Source organism: Chlamydomonas reinhardtii, chromosome 17 (assembly GCF_000002595.2).
Source record: "Chlamydomonas reinhardtii strain CC-503 cw92 mt+ chromosome 17, whole genome shotgun sequence".
In the NCBI taxonomy this organism is placed as follows: Eukaryota; Viridiplantae; Chlorophyta; class Chlorophyceae; order Chlamydomonadales; family Chlamydomonadaceae; genus Chlamydomonas; species Chlamydomonas reinhardtii.
The window spans coordinates 2,875,581-2,893,148 of NC_057020.1; the positions used below are offsets into that span (position 1 = coordinate 2,875,581).

Genomic DNA, 17,568 nt, shown 5'->3' on the forward strand with positions numbered 1-17,568 from the left:
AGACAACGATGACTAAGCCCGGCCGGCAGTACAGCTGTGAGCGGCGAAACCCGCTTGTCACAAGTACGCATGGCGGCGTGGCTTGCCGCTCCTCCGCTCCTCCCCCCCGGTCTTGGCTGACTGCCACCGAACACGCCGGCAACACGTCTAGGAATGCACCAAGAGCAAAGCCACTCGCCAGTCGCCACGCCAGCCCTTCGCCAAAGTACATCGCACATACAGCGGGTGTCAGCTCCTCCGTTCGTTGCTCTTCCTCAGCTGCCACTGCCGTGCAACATCAAAACCTCGGCGGAACGGAACGCACCGCACTGGCAAAGGCGGCCACCCCATCCCCTTCCAACAACCTCCCCTTCGCACCAACACCGGCGGACTCCGGACGTCCTCCCCTTCGCCAAATCAAGCACTGGTCACCGCAGCAACGTGAACCCACCCAGGGGACTGGGCACGCCGCGCGGGGCCGCCGCCGCCGCTAGGCGCCGGAGCTCCCGCACTGCGGCGCGGCCGGCGGCTATGTGTGTCTCGTCCTCCTCGCCGGGAAGCACCACTGCGCGCGGCTGCAGCCGCAGAGCCTCCGCCGCCGCGTTGCCGGCCTGTGTGGTTGGGGCGGGGGCGGGGCAGTGTAAGTAGCGTTACGCATTGGAAGTGTCGTCTGCTGAGGGAGAAAGAAGGAAGGCGGTAGGCGCAGGCTGGGCTTGGACAGGCAGCAAGCGGCGTGATGGTGGTTCACGTGTTTGCTGCGTGCGCGCGGCACGGCGATGTACGGTATGCCACATCACTGCGCGCTTGTACGTGGGCAACTGCTGCAAGTCCATACCGGCGACTGTTGCGTCACGAAAACACAACAGGTTACGTCGCATTTGTCCGGAGGAGAAAGCCAACACCGTTAGGTCATTTACGGTGACCGCACAATCTGGCTCGTGAACGGGAGTCGGGGTTTTGCGCATGCGAAAGCGACGCATGACTTCGCATAACCTGACTGCACACTTTACACTGCAATAGTCAGTAGTACATTGTAAGGTCGTTGGACTCGCACTCGCACAGCTCCCACCCAAGCCCACCTGCAGTCCTGTGACGTACGCCTTCTCCTGGCACAGGCCCTTGGCGGCGTGTGTGCCCGGGCCCTGCCGCACCCAGTCGCCTGTGCCGGTGATCGCGTGTGTGTCGCGTGGGGGTGGGGAACAACGGGTTGTGAAAACACACGCGGCACAAACATGCGGAGTAGCAGGGTCGAGCCAACAGAGCAGCAAGCAGTGGCGGCTAGTGGTGTGTGTGTGGGTGTGTGTGTGGTGATGGTGGGGGCGCAAGACCCCAACACGACTTCGGTCGTGAGCGTTATGCATGCGCACAAGGGCGCGACAGCACACCTCCTGACTACCACACTCGCATGTTCCAGCATACCACTACGCTACCGCCCGCCCACCCACCCCCACAGGCCCCGCGCCCACCTGCCATGAAGGTGTTGGCAAAGGGCGTGCGGGTGGTGGGCATGTGCGCGGCGCACCCCGGAGAGAACAGGCTCACGGCGCCGCGGAAGCGGAGCACACTGCTGTCCACCACCCGCGGCCGCGACGCTGGGTCCACCGCTACAGGTCCAGGGCGGGGCCAGCAGCGGCATCAGCAGCAGCAGCAGGTGTGGTTAGAGAAGAGCATGTTCGGCGTCGAATGCATGAAGGCATGGACGCATGGGTGGGCGTATGCGGGAGCGAGGTGAATGGCACCATCCCTTTCTCCCTCACCCTGATTTGCAACTGTCGCCGCTGCTGTGCTTCACTAGCTCAGTTGGTTTATGAAAGCTTGGGCTAGTTTTTATAACCCCCACGCCAGCGTGTGCGGCGTGAAAGCGTAATGCATGCGTGGGCGTATGAGGGAGCGAGGGATGGCCCCATCCCCCCTCTTTTGCATTGGGTTCGGTTTAGTGTGGGCCGGTGTTTAAACCCGCGCCCCCCCTGCAGTGTTGCCTCCACGTCCTCATCAGCAGCTCGGCCTCAAAAACACCACAGCTCCTCTCCACCCTCCTTCCATCCTCCTTTCACCCTCCTTTCACCCTCCCTCCCTCCGCCCCTCTCCCCCCGCCCTCCCCTCAGCCCCCGGCGCACCTGGGATCATCTGCTTCATCACCACGTCCTCCACCAGCTGCTCGTCGCTGAGCGGCAGCAGCGCCGCGGCGTGGTAGAAGTCCGCCTCCACCACACTGCTGCTGCGGGCCGACTCCGTGGCAGAGTACTCGTCCTGGGGGTGTGTGCGGTGTGTGCGGTGTGTGCGTGTGTGTGTGTGTGTGGGGGGGTGTAGATACCAGCCCAAACTAAACCGAACCCAATTCAATAGAGCGAGGCGGGGAGCGTGGCCTATGCTTGACAACGGAGTGGCACGCGACATGATTAGCTAAGGAAACGGTAGACAGTAGGCAGGGGCGGGGTAGGGGATACGGAAAGGGGAGGTGGGGGGTGGGGGCGGGGTTTACTGCTGATGCAGGTGCGTGCGTGCGTGGCCACTGCATTGCCGGGATTGCTCTCGCACCCCGGCAGCAAGGCCCTTGCGCACACATGACACGCACACACATACAAGTCGTTCATCGATTGCCCGTAGGGTCACAGGCTTTTCGCGGGTAAGTACGACCACTGGGGTCGACGCGGCAACACAACGCCCAGCGTTCGGTGGGTATTCGTGAGTAACTCCGGCGCCGTCTGGGCGGGCTTCGTTTTGTTGATCTTTCACCACACACACACACACACACACACACACACACACACACACGCACACACACACGCGTGCACACACACACACACACACACACACACGCACACACACGCGTGCACACACACAGACATGCGCCCACCTGCAGCTCTGACAGGTGGAACAGGGTGGAGCCGACGTCGGGCTGGAAGCGCACAAGCACATTGCTGGGCGTGGCGGGCCGTATGCGCCGGTCCAACCACACCCGCACCTGCAAGGGACAGGGGAAGGGAGCGGGAGCGAGGGATCACGGAGGAGGGAGCGTCAGGTGGAAGGGCGGTCAAGCGACCTGCTTGCATCACGCATATGCTCCCGTTACTCCCGTGCCCCTGAGGGTTGCGCATGTCTCGGCCCTGCACCACGGCCCCGCCCCACGCCCCCGCCCGCCCCCAGCGGCCCGCACCGCGGCTGCGTCCACACAGCTCAGGTTGTTGAAGGCGGTGAAGAAGGGCTGCAGGGGGACCACGGGGACACACACACGCAGCAGGCGGCACCTCATCAGGCAGCACCTCTCGCAGCCACGCACGCAGGCCACGGCACATCAGCATACGGCATGCAAAGGATGGCCGGTGCATTATCCCCAGCTCATACACACACACACACACACACACACACACTCCCCCTCCACACACCGACCTGGTCTGCCAGCACTGGCGACGCGGCCACCAGGCGCTGCATGGCGCCAATGCCGGTCGCGAACACCACCGCATCCGCCTCCCACACCTCGCGCTCGCCGCCGGGGGCCGTGGCCACAACCCGGCCCGGCCGGCGGCCGCCCTCTGCGCCCGGCAACACCTCCACCACCTGCCGCGTCACATGTGTGGTTGGCAGGGTACGCGTCACATCCTTCCGGCCGCACATGGGGAAGGTCTCAACAGCAAGGCGCACACGTGTGCCACGAAGGTGACACACGCTTGCGTCTTGCACCCTCGCCCATCTGACGTTTCCACTCACTGCACAAACCCTGCCACACACCCCGCCCCGCCCACCGCCCCGCCCCGCCCCCCCCCAACATTTCCCTTTCCCGCCCCGCTGTGTGAGTGGGACCAGGCGGCCCAGCGCGCCTATGCGCGCTGCCGGCCTCCCCACTCTCCCTGGGGGACAGGGGCCCAGTGGCGGAGACCACTAATGTGGTGGTCTCTCATGCCCTCATGCCCCTACCTCCTCATGGTGGGGCCCCTGTCACGCAGGGTGTACCATTATTATTGTTACGTTTCCCTTCCCACCCCTGTTTGGGCTGGTATCTACAACCCCTCCCCCACCCTCCCCCCCCTTCATATTTGATACACACCATCCCATGGATGGCTACCCCCCCCAGCCCAGGCCTCCGGCCCACCTTGCGCCCGCCCAGCAGTGTGACGCCTCTCGCCGCCAGGTGCGCCGCAAAGGGCTGCAGGATGCGCTCCGACACGGAGCCCCGGCACCAGCGCGTGTCAAAGTCCGGCTGCGGGGGCACACAGGCGCTTGTGTGTGTATGTGTGTTTTAAAGAGCAGAAGTAAAACATTGTGTATGTGTGTGTGTATGTGTGTGTGTGTGTGTGTGTTGGGTGGGGGAGGGTAGCCACGGGGAGTAGGGTATATGCCCGAGAGCAATGGAGGAGGAGGTTTCCAGGCATGACCACTGAGGAGGCGCTGGTGTATGCCCGGTACTGTCAGGCGTCGATGTGGGGACGGCACATACGTGCTGGATTACCCCGCCGCGGAGCCCCGCCCCGCCCCCCGCCCCAGCCCCCGCCCCGCCCCCCGCCCCAGCCCCCGCCCCGGCCCCCGCCCCAGCTCCCGCCTCAGCCCACCGCTCCGGCCCCCGCCCGGGCCCCCTGCTCCGGCCGCCGCACCTGGTGTGCCAGTGCGAAGTAGTAGAGCGCGTCCAGCGCCGCCGCCGCACTGAGCTTGTGTCCGGGCGCGAACAGCGTCACAAGCAGGATGGGCTCCAGGAACTCCCGGTACAGGCGGGCAGACACGCCCGCAGACCTGAGGGGAGCAGGGAGGTAGAGGAGGGGAGAGGAGAACGACACTGTGTGATCGTGGATTGCGTGGAGTTTGCTTGGGGGCGTGCGGTGGTTGGGGCGTGTGCGACAGTGGGGCGTGTGCGATAGTGGGGCGTGTGTGTGTGTTTTGAGGCGCCACGCACGATGAGTGTGGAAACTCTCAAGTAGCGCCTGCATATGCGAGCAGGTGTGTGTGTGTGTGTTTCCTACCGGATCGCAGTGTACGCACATGTGATTCATGGACGTGCGCGCACCTGAACAGCTCCAGGGCTGAGATCTTGTCGTACGCCTCATACGCCTCCGCGTCAGCACTGCGGGGGATGGCGTGGCGGGGGCGGGGGGTTACATTCATGATTAATTAAGAAGTGAAGTCGTAGGCAGGTACAGTTGCAGCGTAGACGCGTTGTTACCGATGTCCGTGAAGTCCAGCGGCCAGCTCCAGCGCGTAGACCCGCCGAAGGCTGCTGCTGCTGCTCTCCCATTTTGTCTAACGACTATTCTAATTAGGTTGATCGTATTGTAGTAACGTCAGTAAGACGATCACGGGGGCGGGGGGCGGGGCGGGGCGGGGATGGGTTACATTCATGATTAGTTAAGAAGTGAAGGCGTAGCCAGGAACGTGGGGCGGGGGGCGGGGGCCGGGGCGGGCCGGGGCGGGGCGGGGGGCGGGGGGCTGGGCGGGCCGGGGCGGGGAGCGGGGCTGGGCGGGGCGATACAAGGTGTTTGGTGCTCCGGCAAGAGAGGTGCGGGAGTAGTGTCGGGGCCCGCATGTGCCTGTGTCCCCCCATGGCAAGGCGGCGGTCAGGGGTGCGGGTGGGGAACACGACAGGAAGGCCGACATGTAGGGGAACGGCCTAGCGGTGCCGGAGGAGCAGTGCTGCGGCAGCGCCGCTGCCATGTCCGCTGCCCGCCCATCCCCCCACCCAGGCCGCAGCGCTGTCGCGGACTGCCCTGCCTCGTGGCACCACTGTTGTCTCCTCCCTCCCACGATGCCTGTGCATGCCCCACCACCGCGCACCGATCGTCAGGCTTGCTCTCGATTTGCCCGCCCCCACAACACACAAAATCACTCACATGCACAATCACACACACAATCCCACAATCACGCACCTGTACTCGAGCAGCGGCCCAATGAGTGGGCCCGCCGTGAGTCGGTCCGCCAGGGGTAGCTGCGTGAAGTAGGGGGCGGTGTAGACGAAGGAGCCCAGGGGGGTGGGCAGACGCGGCTGGGACTGGAAGAGAGGCGAGCGGACCTGGGGGTGGGGAGTAGAGGTATGGGGGTTGCAAAGATGGTTGAAAAAGCGGTACAGGGTGCACTGAAGACTGCAGACGATGTCGGTATCAGATGAGTGGGGGTGGACTGGTGAAGAGTAGAGATATGGGGGTGGGAGGCAGACAGGGTAGGGGCGGGTGGTGGCAGGGGGGGCAGGGGGCTGGCACTCACACGGTCCCGGGCGTGTGACGTTTGTCCCGGGCGTGTGACGTGCACTCTTTACGCTCTTCCTCTGCCCGCTCCCGCCATGCCTGCTTCTACGCTACCATGCGGCTCATCCGCCTGCCCACCGCCCACCGCCCACCGCCCACGTGTCTACCGCCCAAGCGGCCCCCAGCACGGCGGCCGCCCCACCCCACCCATACCACCAACACTACTGCAGCCCCCCTATTGTCGCGAGCCACTCTGTTGCCAAGCATCGGCCACGCTCTCCTCCTCGCTCTATTGCATTGGGTTTGGGCCGGTGTCTACAAGAACCCCGCCCCCCCCCCCCGCCCGCGAACCTGCAGTCCCTCCGGCGTGTAGAAACTGCTCTGTGTGAATTCTGTGAACACGTTCCGCAGCCCCAGCCGGTCCACCAGACTGAATATGTTGGCGTACTGGTACCAGAACCTGTGTGTGTGTGTGGGGGGGTTTGTAGGTAGGGAGGTGGGGAGAGAATGTGTAAGTGGGGGGTGGGGGTGGGTGGAGAGGCTGGGAAGAAGGTCCCGGCACTCCAGGCGCTAGCTGAAGACGGGCGCTGGATGGGGTATGGGGAGGTAGGGAGGGTGCGCATGAAACTGGTGAAAGCGAGGCGTGTGTGCTCTGCATGCAGTCCCCTTTGCCCCTTGCCGGTGCCACAACGTCAGCCCTCCGGAACAAGTCGCCCTCTCCCCCCCCCCCGGCCCCCTCCCTGTCACTCTCCCTCCCGGCCCCCCCTTTGCCGCCTCGCTCACCCCTTGATGCCCGGCTCCACGGTCTTGCCGCCCTGACTCTTCCAGGATGAGGCCAACCCGCCGGGCTGCTCGGCCGCATCCAGGACCGTCACATCCGCACCCGCCTGGCTGAGCGCGTAAGCAGCGCCAAAGCCAGCCCAGCCACCGCCCACGACGACAGCTTTAGGGCCGCGACGCTGCGGCGAGCCGTTACTGCCACCGCTGGCGGTCTGCGATTCGGAGGTTGCTGCTGCGCGCAATGCGGTCGTGCGCGAGGCAGCGCGGGCGATTGATGAAACGGCATGTAATCGACAGGCAGCAGGGCCTCCGACCGACCGTGGGCAAGTTTTTCTACTATAAACGCTGCTGGAATGCATAGCGACTTTGGACGTTTATGCGAGCGCGAGCCGCGAGCGGCGACCTAGAGGTGTTGCACTTGCGGGCCAGTGTAAAAGAGTCCGTGAGAGCGCACTCTGGAAGCATGTAAAGCACCAAGTATATAATGAAAGCGACATGCACCTTTTCATAAAGCAGCTGCACAGTAAGCACGCCTTGGAAATGCCGAATCGCTCGAAAATTGTCCGGCGCGTGTGTGGCCCCAGCGGCCCCGTCGGCCCCGGGCGCAGACTCTTCCCCGATCCCTCGTGCCCACGCCAACCCATATAGCCGCACCTCCTACTTGCGATCCGCACATCAAACACCAATCGGGCCTTCCGGGGCGCCACGCTACCGAGCAGCCTCTCACACAACACGCCCACTGACGCGCAGCCAGCGCACACACACACGAGCGGTACTTCTTCTCTCACCCCCCAGCTCTCTCTCTCACACACAAACACAACTGCTCTCTCTCTCTCCCGCTCCCCACCGCTCACAGGAACTGTGACAGGAAGGATCTGAACGCCGCCGCGTGCGGCTTGGTGGCGGGTATGAGGTGCCCCGCCGTGTGGCGCAGGCAGCGGCGCTGCTGCGGCGCAAACGCGGCCGCCAGCGCCTCACTCGCAGCCTCATGGATCTGCCGGTCACCCGCCCCACCGTCACCGCTGCCGCTGCCGTCACCGCCACCGCTGCCGTCACCGCCGCAACCTCCTACACTACCACACCCCGCCCCGCCCCCATCCGCCACACCGCCAGGCGACGCCGCAGCATGGCACGCGTCCGCAGCCGCCGCAACTGCGGCAGTTGCAGTGGCAGTAGCAGCTGACGGCGATCGTGGCGGCTGCGGCTGCGGCTGCGGCGCCAAGCCGTACACGTGCAGTGAGGGCAGCCGGATGGGTCCCACCTGCTCCAGCAGCTGCACATGGGCGGCGGCTGGCGAGGGAAAGCCCGAACCCAGGATCGCAAAGCGGAACCCGAAGTCGTTGCTGTCTGCTGCGTTGTCGCAGCCGTCGCCAGCGCCGGGGCTGACGTCGTCGCTGCCGCTGGGCTGCTGCGGCGATTGCGGCTGTGGCGGCGGTGCGGGCGGCTGTGGCGGCGCGGGCTGTCGCAGCTGGCGGTGCTGGCGGTGCTGCTGCTGCAGCGCACACAGCACTGCGGCCACGGCGGCGCCCTGCGTGCAGCCGGGGTCAGGGGGGGTGGGGTGGGGTTGTAAATACGAGCCCAAACTAAACCCAAACCAACGAAAACTGGAGTGCAGGCAGAGGGGGGGGGGTAGTTGATCCCACCTAAACCAAGACCCAGAACTGCAGCGATAAAACGATGGACGGGACATCCTCCAAAGCCTGGTGCGACGACAAGTTTCGCGCGACAGTAACACGCCCAACACAAATCTTAGAGCAGTGGTCCACCCACCCTTACACACAAACACGCACACACCTGTGAGAAGCCGAACACGCCGTCGAAGGGCCCCTGCTCCCGCACCGCCCGCCGCAGCGCCGCCAGCGACTCCGCCCAGCCCTCCGTCTGCTGCGTGTACTGCTGCTCGTCCACAAAGTCCGGCGCCTCGCGCCAGCCGCCCGCCGCTCCCCCGACACCCGCTCCGGCGCCACTGCCGGGGTGCAGCAGCTGTGGCGACACCAACCACGCGCGCCGGGCAGCGCCGGGTGGAAGCACAGCCGGGCCGCCACCGCCACCGCCGCCATCGCCGCCGCGGCGGCCCGGCGATAACAGCTCCACCACCAGCGGCGCAAGTGCGGCACCGGGCGACGCGGGCGGCGATATCCCAAACCCGTGATCGAGCCCGCCGACTCCTGCCTCGCCCTCCACACCCGGCTCGTGGTCCTCCGCAACGCCCTCCTCCTGCTCGTCCTCCCCATCATGTGCGCTTCCGGTTTGAAACGCAGTTACGGCGGCGGCGGCGGCCGCGGCGGCGGCGGCGCGGCTGCTGCAGCTGCGCGCCCTGTCGTACTTTATGTAGTGCGGCAGTGTGTGCGGCGCGTCCACAAACACCCAGTCCGCCAGGTCGCGCAGCTTCTTGCGCAGCGAGCAGGTGCGGCCCTGAGGCGTTGACGTAAGCGGCGCCGGCGGCACACAGACATGCATGGCGTACTTCACGACTATCGTAATTGCAACCTGCTCATGCGCCTGCCAGCTGCGCTTGGCAAGGCCCGCCCTTCTCGGCCCCGTGCCCCCTGTGCTGCCCCATCCCACCCGCCTCGCGCCCCCGCGCACATACGCTTTGAGGAGCGCCTCTCACCATGAACTGTTTCCCACTCTGCCGGAAGCCGTGCAGGCACAGTATTCGCAGCCGCCGCCCCTGCACCTGCGCCTGCGCCTGCTGCTGAGGTATCCCTGCACCCGCGCTCGGTGGCGCTTTTGCCGCCGCCGCACTGGCACCGCCCTGGCCCGCCGCGTCTTGGTCTGCCGCTGGCGTTGCGGTCTCCGCCGTGCCGTTCGGGTGCTGCTGCTGCTGCTCAGCACCAGCAGCGCACAGCTCGCACAGCAGGGGCGGCGGCTTGTGCTGGCGACGGGCGCTGCCGTGGTTGTGAGGAGGTCCGGAGGCAGTGCCGGGGGCGGCGGTGGAGGCGGCAGGGGCGGCGGGGGCGGAGGCGGCGGCGTGGCGGGCCGCACGGCAGCCGTCGCATACCAGGAGCAGCAGGCGGCAGCGGCTGCGGAAGAGAGGGACGGTGGGGAGGGGGCGTCCCTGATGCAGCTGTCTGGCGCAGAGCTAAGAGACGAGGGAAAACACACACACACACACATACACACACATGCAAACATATACACACACACCTGCACCTCAGCCGCTCGCCGTAGTCGTCCCACCCCACCCCGCACAGCAGGCAGCGCCCCACCGCCGGCGCGTGCGGAGCCGCCTCGGGGCCCACACAGATGCGGTCGTCGTAGCTGCGCGCAGTCGTGAAAGCGGCGAACATATGGGCAGTTGCAGGCTGTGAGTCAGGCGTGTGGCACGTCTGAGTAGGTGGCTACGAGTTTCATGCACGCACGCACACGCGCACTCTCACAAAAAATGACGCCATCACACCACTAGCCCACCCGTCATTAAGACTACAGAACAAGCAAGGTGGCTCTCACAGGAAGTTTTTGCCGCGGAAGAAGCCGCCGTCAGGGAACGCCTCCAGATAACGCTGGATGCCGCCTGGGGGGCCAGTGGTTTGGGGCGTGTTGTGTGCGCCGTGTCCGTGCCGTGTCAGGCACGCCAGTTGTAACGTCACCCCGTGTAACGACACCCCTGTCACTCTTCACCACGACCATCGCCCCTACGCCCACGCCCCCCCTACCCACATCCGCCCCCCCCCCCCTACTTCACACGCGGCTACCTGAACACCCGTCGCGCGCCCCACACGCCCTCCATGTTATGCCCTGCCCCCTCCCCCACCCGCCAGGCACCCTGCACACGCCGCCATCTCCTCCGCCACATCGTCACCATCACCGCCAGCAGCTCACCACTGAGTTGGAACACGTTGGCAAAGGCCGGCCCCTTCTCCCGCAGGTAGGCGCTGGCTCGCTCACAGCGCACACCGCCCGTGCAGTACATGAGCACTGGGGGGCAGGGGGCAGGGGGAGGCAGCGCGTGGGGGCACCATCTAGGACCTGCGACCGGCGAACAATCTCTCACCCGTGCAGTCGCCGCTTCACACACTCACTACCCACTACCCAGTGCCCCATTTCGTTGGGCTCGGGCAAACACCAACCCCAACTCCCCACGCCCGACTCCCCGACCCCTCCCCCTCCGTCGTCAAAACAAAGGCCGTGCTCTCCTCCTCGCTCCTTTGCAATGGGTTCGGTTTAGCTTGGGCTGGTATTTGTAAACTCCCACCTCCGACCCCCGACCCGCCCACACCACCCCCTGCCCCCCCCCCTGTCCCCTCCCAAGCACACCTGCCCTGTCCCGCCCCCCTTCCCCCCCGCCCCCCATCCCGTAAGCATTATCGCTTGCAACTAACGCCTCTGCCTGTGCTCCATGCGTTTTAGTTGGTTTGGTTTAGTTTGGGCTGGTATTTACAGCCCCCACCTGTCCTGCCCGCCAGCGCCGCCTCGTGTGCGTCCAGCCAGGCCGGTAGCTCGCTGAAGCAGCGCGTACGCGGGTCCAGCACCGGCACAGCAGGGCCCTGACAGTGACAGCGGGGCAGCAGGAGCAGGAGCAGCCGTGTTTATGTGTGTTAAAAAGTTAACAAAACGAAGCCCGCCCAGACGGCGTCGGAGTTACTTACGGATACGTGTATATGTGTGTATGGGGCTGGGGAGGGTTGCGGGATTGCGGGGCTGAGGGGTTTACGGGGGGTTACATTCATGACTAGTTAAGGAAGTGGTAAAAGGTAGACCATCTTGCGGAACATCAAGCGTTACCGACGATGTCGACCGGCTCCTGGCTCCAGCGCGAGCTAGGGGGTAAGGGATTGGCAGTAACCAGCGGCCCGATGTCGTCCGCGCGCGCTTGCCGCGGGGACGGCATCGGTCCACTGGAGCCGCCCTGCCGCCACCCCCAAAGGTGAAGGTCACACCTCCTTCGTCGAGTTTGGAGTAACCTCGGCCCCTCCCTCCCCCGGGCAGCACCCAGTCCCCAGTGCCACACCCCGCCACACGGCCCTTCCCCCCAACCTGTTCGTTGGGCTCAAGTATTCAACCTTCCACACACACCCCATGGACTCACCGCCTGGAAGTGCCCAATGCGTGTCTCATACACGTTCCGCGCGTCCAGCAGCACCACACCCCCGCCAGCACCCAGCTCGCCGCCTGCTGCCGCCGCCTCCACCCCAGCCCCAGGCCCTGCCGCCGCCCCCTCTGCCGCCCACTCCCCGGCTTCCTCCGCCACCCCCGCGCCGTCGGCCGCCCCCTCCTCCGCCGCCCCCTCCGCCCCCTCCGCCGCCGCCGCTGCCTCGTCTGCGGCCCGCTGCAGCAGGCGGTGGAACTGCTGCGGCGTGAGGTGCGGCGCCGTGTTGGCGCGCGGGTCGGCGCGGTTGCGAGCCAGCGGCCCCAGAGTCACCAGCTCCTGCCGGGGGGGGGCACACGGCGGTGGCCAGGGAGATAAGTCGGTGGTGGGGGCGGGGGGCGGGGGGCAAGACGAGGGTGAGGAACGCGACAGTCGTTACTCTTGCTGCATACAATCCCATGTTGGTCCCAGCGAGCCAACGAGGTAGCGCGTGGAGGAGGGCTGGGTGTCGGCTGCCGTCGCCCTGCCGCCGGGATCTGGGAGCCCAAGGGCGCTGGCGCTCCACAGCCCACAGCCCGCAGTCCCGAGGCACGGCACCCCCGCACCCTCTCACTTCCCTCCCACTTCCCAGTAACATCGTGACCCCACCTCGCACAACCGGACCGCCAGCGTGTCCATGCCGGTCTCAGACGTGGTGGCCGCGTTGCGAGCGCCCCGCGACACTGCCAGCTTGAAGTCAATGCCCGCCGCCGCGCCCAGAGCGTCCAGGTCTGTGCCGCCGTCGGCGCCGTGCCGGGCGGTGGTGCCGCCGCCGCCGTCGACGGCTGCTGGCGCGGCTGGCGCCGCGCCAGCGCCGGCAGCGTGAGAGCCGGCGGCGGAGGCGGTGCCGAGTACGGCGTGTGTTGCCACCGCGGCGGCGTGCGCGCGCAGGGCTGGCATGGGGCCGCCAACCTGTTAAAGCGGGGTGTGCGGTGCGGTAGGTGTGTACCGCCGACAGCGGCGGGGGCGCCAGGCTTTAAGACGCTACGAGGACAGCAGCGTGAAGAATTGGGGCTGTGGACGTGATACTGCTGCTTACCGTCACATTCACGCCGTCACGGGCGACGCGTATTCGGCCGCGCAAACCGAGCCTTCCGCACATTTCCCGATAGAAAGTCGCCACATCATCCTGTGTCGACCCCTCCAGCCTTACATATTTATAGTAAAGGAGTATGCCATCACTGTTATCTTGGCTGGTCGTTGAGGCTTGCGCCGACGTTTCGGCAGCCATTACGCCTTGATAACACAGCTCGAGGTATGGTAAGCGACAATTTGTGCCTATTTATTTCATATTATTACACGTCATAGAAGCAAGCGCGTCTCTGGACCAGTGCACCTGGCACGCTGGGCAGCATGTGCACTGCGTCGCAGGCCCCCCTGGCTGGCCCCTTTGAGTCCGCCAGCCCTTGCCTGACTGACCACTGGGTTGCTAGTCGCAGGACTCACGAGTGAAGCTCTGTCACTCCGAAGTATACTCAGACGTGATCCCCGTCCAGGGGCGCGGGGTTAGGTGGCTGATGTGAATTCAAGCGCAAGTCTGCATCCCTGGCTTTTCAGTGTACAGTAGTCCCGTGCAGTTCATCATGGGTGGCCTGGTCATGATGCTGTGTCCCAAACACGACACCTTTGGAAAGTGTTGCATCTCTCTCTTTGCGGATGGGGGGGAAGCGCGCCCGTCCTGCAATGAGGCAACGCGACTGCATGGGCTGCGTGTCTGTACAACAAGCAGCGGACGGCGGTTACCGTCCGTTTGAGGTAACATGTCTGCCCTCAGTGCGTTCTGCTGACCGCTTTCACTGCTTGCAAGCGACAACAACCTCCGCTGCCGCCTGCACTCGCATTCGCATTCGCATCTACGCATTCCAATGACAATGTGTTGGGCGGCACGTTCTGGCACGCTGCAGACTGCGGGCGGCACGACGTGTTGCTTGTGGTCGGGGCTTACAGCCGCCTCTCCTCAGCAGCACCTGGGACCTGTATTCTACCTGTGCCACGTGTATTCTACCTGTGCCACGAGAGTCAGGGTTGCATGGTACGCGACCCTCTCTCCATAATACGCGGGCCAGCTGGTTGCAGCGCATGACGGCCTGAACGAACTGCGGCAGGCATTGACACGCCCTTGGGCGGAGGGCTCCCGGTTTGGTGAAGCGTGTGCGGAAATGTATGTGACTGCTGTGTGGCGGCGGGTGCTGCACTGGAGCACGCGGGCGCGCCTGCCGTCGCCCCTGCCGGGGCCGGCGTCGCCTCAAGAGGCGGCCGACCGGTTTGCGGCGGCGGTGGCCCTTCTCCCCGCTGGCTGGGCTGCCGCCGCGCGTGCCGCCCAGCTGGCTCGGGGGCTTGCCGCCGCGCTGCCGCTCCCGGTGGCCGACATCGTGAGTGCTACGGCGGAGTCGGTGCAACAGGTGGTGCGGGGGCTTGGCTGGTTGCAGTGCGGGGGGCCGCCCATCCTGCTCACTGCCTACACGGTGCAGGTGGGGACCGTGCTACAAATGGCTCCACAGTTAGCCGCCCTGAAGGCTAAGCATTTGCAGTATGTGTGCGATGCGGGTGTGTCGGGGGTGGGGGCTGCCCTGGCGGCGGGGACTTTCGTGTGCACCTTGGCCCGCTTGTGGTCGCTGAAATGGGAGAATCATCATAAGGAAGCACTGTGGCGTGTGGCCGCCAACGCTTGCTGGGCGTTCCCACGGCATGCTAGCGAGCGGGCGCGAGGCGTTGCTGTTGACCCGTGTTGGGCGTGTGGGGTTGACATGCAGGATGGGGACCGGCGTCACTGGTTTTGGGACTGCAATGTGGCGCTGTCCCTGCGGGAAAACATGGGAATGGCTATGGGTTTCGTGCCAGAGGATGCTCTAAGTGCCTTCTCTCGTGAGGAGTTGTGGTTGGTGCGCCCGCCTGCGGGGCTTGCGCCACCTGTGTGGGATGTGGTGTGTCTCGCTGCTATGTCTGCCCTGGACTTTGGTCGGCAGCGTATGGTTATGGCCGGGCTGGCGGCGCGAGCGAAGCTGCCGTCGGCCCGGGTGCTGAGCATTGGACTTGCCGTCGTAGCTGACTTCTGGGGTCGGCTCCAGACGTTTGTGACTTTGGGTATCAGGCCGAAGGGTTGGGACACTGTGCCGTCTGCGCATCCTTTCATCTCTCGGGCTGTTGGTGACGGCATGGTTTTGCGCTTGCCGTATGACGCTGATTCCCCGCCTCCCTCGCCGTGAGAGGTTGTGCGTGGTTGGTGGCTTTGTGTGTGGGCAGGATGCACGCGTGGGCGACCGTTCTAGTACCTGGACGCTTGCGCCCTGGTTAGTGCGTGCGCTGTGCGTGTGTCCTGCGGCCTAGACGTTTCCCGGCACTTCTGTGCCTAGGCTTGTGACGTTGAGGCACAGCGGTGGGGCTCTGGCGGGTTGAGGCTTGGCTAGGACTCACTGTGCGCGGAGTCACACGGACTTTGCCCGCGGGAGGGTTTGCAGCAAAGTCGGGGTTGGTGGAGTCATGTTGGGCCCTGATAGCATGTGATGGCTCGGCGTCTTCGGGTGCTGGGACTGTCCCCTCTGTAACATCCGCATTCGTAATACGCGTATTAATACAGCGTACTAGGATTTCTAGTACAGTACGTTAAAATACGGTGCATAATACGCTGGGCCAGGAAATCCGGGGAAAGCCGACGCAAACACGGCACGCGTGCCCGCACCATGCCCGAATCGGTGTGAATTTGGATTTGCGCGGCCATACTCTTATAGCGGAATTTCCTGCAACTTATTATACTCATATTGATATAAGAAAACGCAGCTGCGGAGAGCAATCATGGTTCGCGAACTTCGACGGACATCCATTCCAGCACCCCTCGCACCCCTCGCCCCGCCACGGCGCTGCCACGGCCCACCCCGCTGGTTTCCCCAGCACAACGTATTTTCCAACGTACTAGCCGACAAGGGCAGCGTGCAGTACGCAGTACAGTACGTAGTACATAGTACGCGTACTACGAACTACGCAACCCTGACGAGAGTTGTGCATCTACCATTATGCACTACTTCTCCGGTGTAATCATTCTTGACCTTTCGGACTCGGCTTTGCCCCTGGGGTGCTCCCAACACCGGCTTAGCACCAGGCAGCCAGCCGTACACACAGCGCTGCTTGGGTTGTCCCGTGCATACCTAGCATGGAGCCCACCAGTTTGCCCACCATCTGCGCTCCATGCCCAAGGCTGCTGGTAGCGTCCTGCAGACTTCCCACCATGCAGGCAGTACCGGTACACACTACACAGGTACGCATAAGCTTCCAACCTACTGCCTGTATTGCCTACGTTCTGGATGCGCAGGCTTCCCAATGTGCCCGAGTCTGGGACCCTGGATCAGGACTTTCGGGAAAGCTGTGAAACACACATTACAGTCCAATCAACGCGCTGCCAAGCAGCGCCATGCATCCACCCATTCGCGCTGCAGTCTCCGCGGCACACCGCGCAGGCACAGACGCTGTATCCCTCCAGTCAGCTCGACTCCCCTGCCCGCTCCTGGGCCCACAAGCAGCTCATCACAATCCCAGCAAAAGCCATCATTCACCGTGTCCATTCTGGGTCCGGTGTCTCTCACATAAACAAGTCAGCGCATTCAAGCCCGCAAACCACTTTTCCCCAAGCTACCAACCAAACTTTAAGCGCCGCTCCATTGCAAGCGGCATCCTTCAGCACCCCCTACCCCGCAGCCATCATCCAACCAGCGCTGTACTTCTCACACACATCTACTCGATATGCTGCCAGCAAGGTTGCGCCTGCACATCAGCGCCACGCCGCGGCGCGTCACGACAGCCCGGCGGCGATGCGGCGGCTGGCGGCGCGTGCCGCCGCCCGGCCCTTGCCCATGCACTTCTCCAGGTGGGGCGCGAAGCTGCCTGCCTGCACCTGCCGCCCGCAGTTGCGGCATGTAACTATGTCAGTCGCCTTGGCTGGATGGCTCTGACCAAACACGTCAACCGGGCCTCCGCGCCCGGCGCGGGCGGAACCCGCCGCCGCCGCCGCTGCCACGCCGACCGCAGCGGCTGCAGCAGCAGCCGCGGCGGCGGCAAGCGGTGCACCGCTGCCGGCCTGAACCTCGCCGTTTGCAGCAGCGCCTAGGGTGCCTGCTGCTGCTGCTGCTTGGCCACCTGCTGCCGCTGCTGCGTCGGCAGGCAGAGCTGCTGCCGGCAGCGGCAGCCTGCCGGTTCGGGCCTCACGGTGCACCTCCTGCGACACGTCCAGCACCACCTCATCCAACAGCTCTGCAAACACCGCCACCGTCTGCGACGCCACCGACGACTCGTTTTGCAGCAGGTCCTTGAACTGCGTGAGTATCGCTATCTGCCGTCGCAGCCGGTCCTCCTCCGTGCGTGTCATTTCACGCGCAACGCCCTACCCCGGCCGATTGAGGTTTTGCACGTGAGCAATAGGAGCTACTAGGTCAAGCGAAGGGGGCCCGACACAAGCAGGTGTGTGCCGGACCCCAGCTGCAACGGCTTTGCACCTAGTTGTGCCGGGCGCACCTAGGGCCCCGCGTCTGAGGTCAAACAAGGCATAGAGTATGTACGCTGCTTGATATTTTTTTTGACAGC

At 64.8% G+C, this 17,568-nt stretch overlaps 4 protein-coding genes across 4 annotated transcripts; 1 reads left to right on the plus strand and 3 right to left on the minus strand.

The window, feature by feature from the left end:
- Positions 1 to 5: 5 nt before the first annotated feature.
- Positions 6 to 7,371, minus strand: CHLRE_17g719500v5 (uncharacterized protein). The gene is made up of 13 exons (XM_043072228.1): positions 6,930 to 7,371; positions 6,498 to 6,606; positions 5,832 to 5,974; positions 4,976 to 5,032; positions 4,569 to 4,704; positions 4,070 to 4,177; positions 3,370 to 3,537; positions 3,137 to 3,184; positions 2,837 to 2,944; positions 2,097 to 2,229; positions 1,446 to 1,583; positions 1,059 to 1,138; positions 6 to 590 (listed from the first exon to the last, which is right to left on the minus strand). Exons 1-13 carry the CDS (start codon positions 7,283 to 7,285, stop codon positions 408 to 410), a joined length of 1,767 nt encoding a protein of 588 aa, XP_042914687.1. The 5' UTR covers positions 7,286 to 7,371; the 3' UTR covers positions 6 to 407.
- Positions 7,372 to 7,425: 54 nt separating this feature from the next.
- Positions 7,426 to 13,481, minus strand: CHLRE_17g719522v5 (uncharacterized protein). Its single transcript, XM_043072229.1, has 10 exons — positions 13,037 to 13,481; positions 12,607 to 12,909; positions 11,959 to 12,297; positions 11,320 to 11,416; positions 10,752 to 10,847; positions 10,380 to 10,443; positions 10,077 to 10,190; positions 9,541 to 9,952; positions 8,721 to 9,341; positions 7,426 to 8,454 (listed from the first exon to the last, which is right to left on the minus strand). Exons 1-10 carry the CDS (start codon positions 13,097 to 13,099, stop codon positions 7,777 to 7,779), a joined length of 2,787 nt encoding a protein of 928 aa, XP_042914688.1. The 5' UTR covers positions 13,100 to 13,481; the 3' UTR covers positions 7,426 to 7,776.
- A 270-nt stretch (positions 13,482 to 13,751) lies between these two features.
- CHLRE_17g719537v5 (uncharacterized protein) lies at positions 13,752 to 15,554 on the plus strand. Its single transcript, XM_043072230.1, has 2 exons — positions 13,752 to 14,373; positions 14,469 to 15,554. Exons 1-2 carry the CDS (start codon positions 14,157 to 14,159, stop codon positions 14,516 to 14,518), a joined length of 267 nt encoding a protein of 88 aa, XP_042914689.1. The 5' UTR covers positions 13,752 to 14,156; the 3' UTR covers positions 14,519 to 15,554.
- Positions 15,555 to 15,715: 161 nt separating this feature from the next.
- CHLRE_17g719550v5 (uncharacterized protein) lies at positions 15,716 to 17,521 on the minus strand. The gene has a single exon (XM_001703742.2). It carries the CDS (start codon positions 17,351 to 17,353, stop codon positions 16,781 to 16,783), a length of 573 nt encoding a protein of 190 aa, XP_001703794.1. The 5' UTR covers positions 17,354 to 17,521; the 3' UTR covers positions 15,716 to 16,780.
- Positions 17,522 to 17,568: the final 47 nt, after the last annotated feature.

Coding starts and splice junctions, on each gene's coding strand:
- CHLRE_17g719500v5 (XM_043072228.1), bottom strand. CDS start 7,285: ATGCATTCCAGCAGCGTTTATAGTAGAAAAACTTGCCCACGGTCGGTC. Junction 6,607..6,929: donor GTGGAGCCGGGCATCAAGGG/GTGAGCGAGGCG, acceptor ACACACACACAG/GTTCTGGTACCAGTACGCCA. Junction 1,139..1,445: donor TGCCAACACCTTCATGGCAG/GTGGGCGCGGGG, acceptor TCACCGGCACAG/GCGACTGGGTGCGGCAGGGC.
- CHLRE_17g719522v5 (XM_043072229.1), bottom strand. CDS start 13,099: ATGTGCGGAAGGCTCGGTTTGCGCGGCCGAATACGCGTCGCCCGTGAC. Junction 9,953..10,076: donor GGCGAGCGGCTGAGGTGCAG/GTGTGTGTGTAT, acceptor TCTCTTCCGCAG/CCGCTGCCGCCTGCTGCTCC. Junction 8,455..8,720: donor GCGTGTTCGGCTTCTCACAG/GTGTGTGCGTGT, acceptor GGCTGCACGCAG/GGCGCCGCCGTGGCCGCAGT.
- CHLRE_17g719537v5 (XM_043072230.1), top strand. CDS start 14,157: ATGTATGTGACTGCTGTGTGGCGGCGGGTGCTGCACTGGAGCACGCGG. Junction 14,374..14,468: donor CCCGGTGGCCGACATCGTGA/GTGCTACGGCGG, acceptor TACACGGTGCAG/GTGGGGACCGTGCTACAAAT.
- CHLRE_17g719550v5 (XM_001703742.2), bottom strand. CDS start 17,353: ATGACACGCACGGAGGAGGACCGGCTGCGACGGCAGATAGCGATACTC.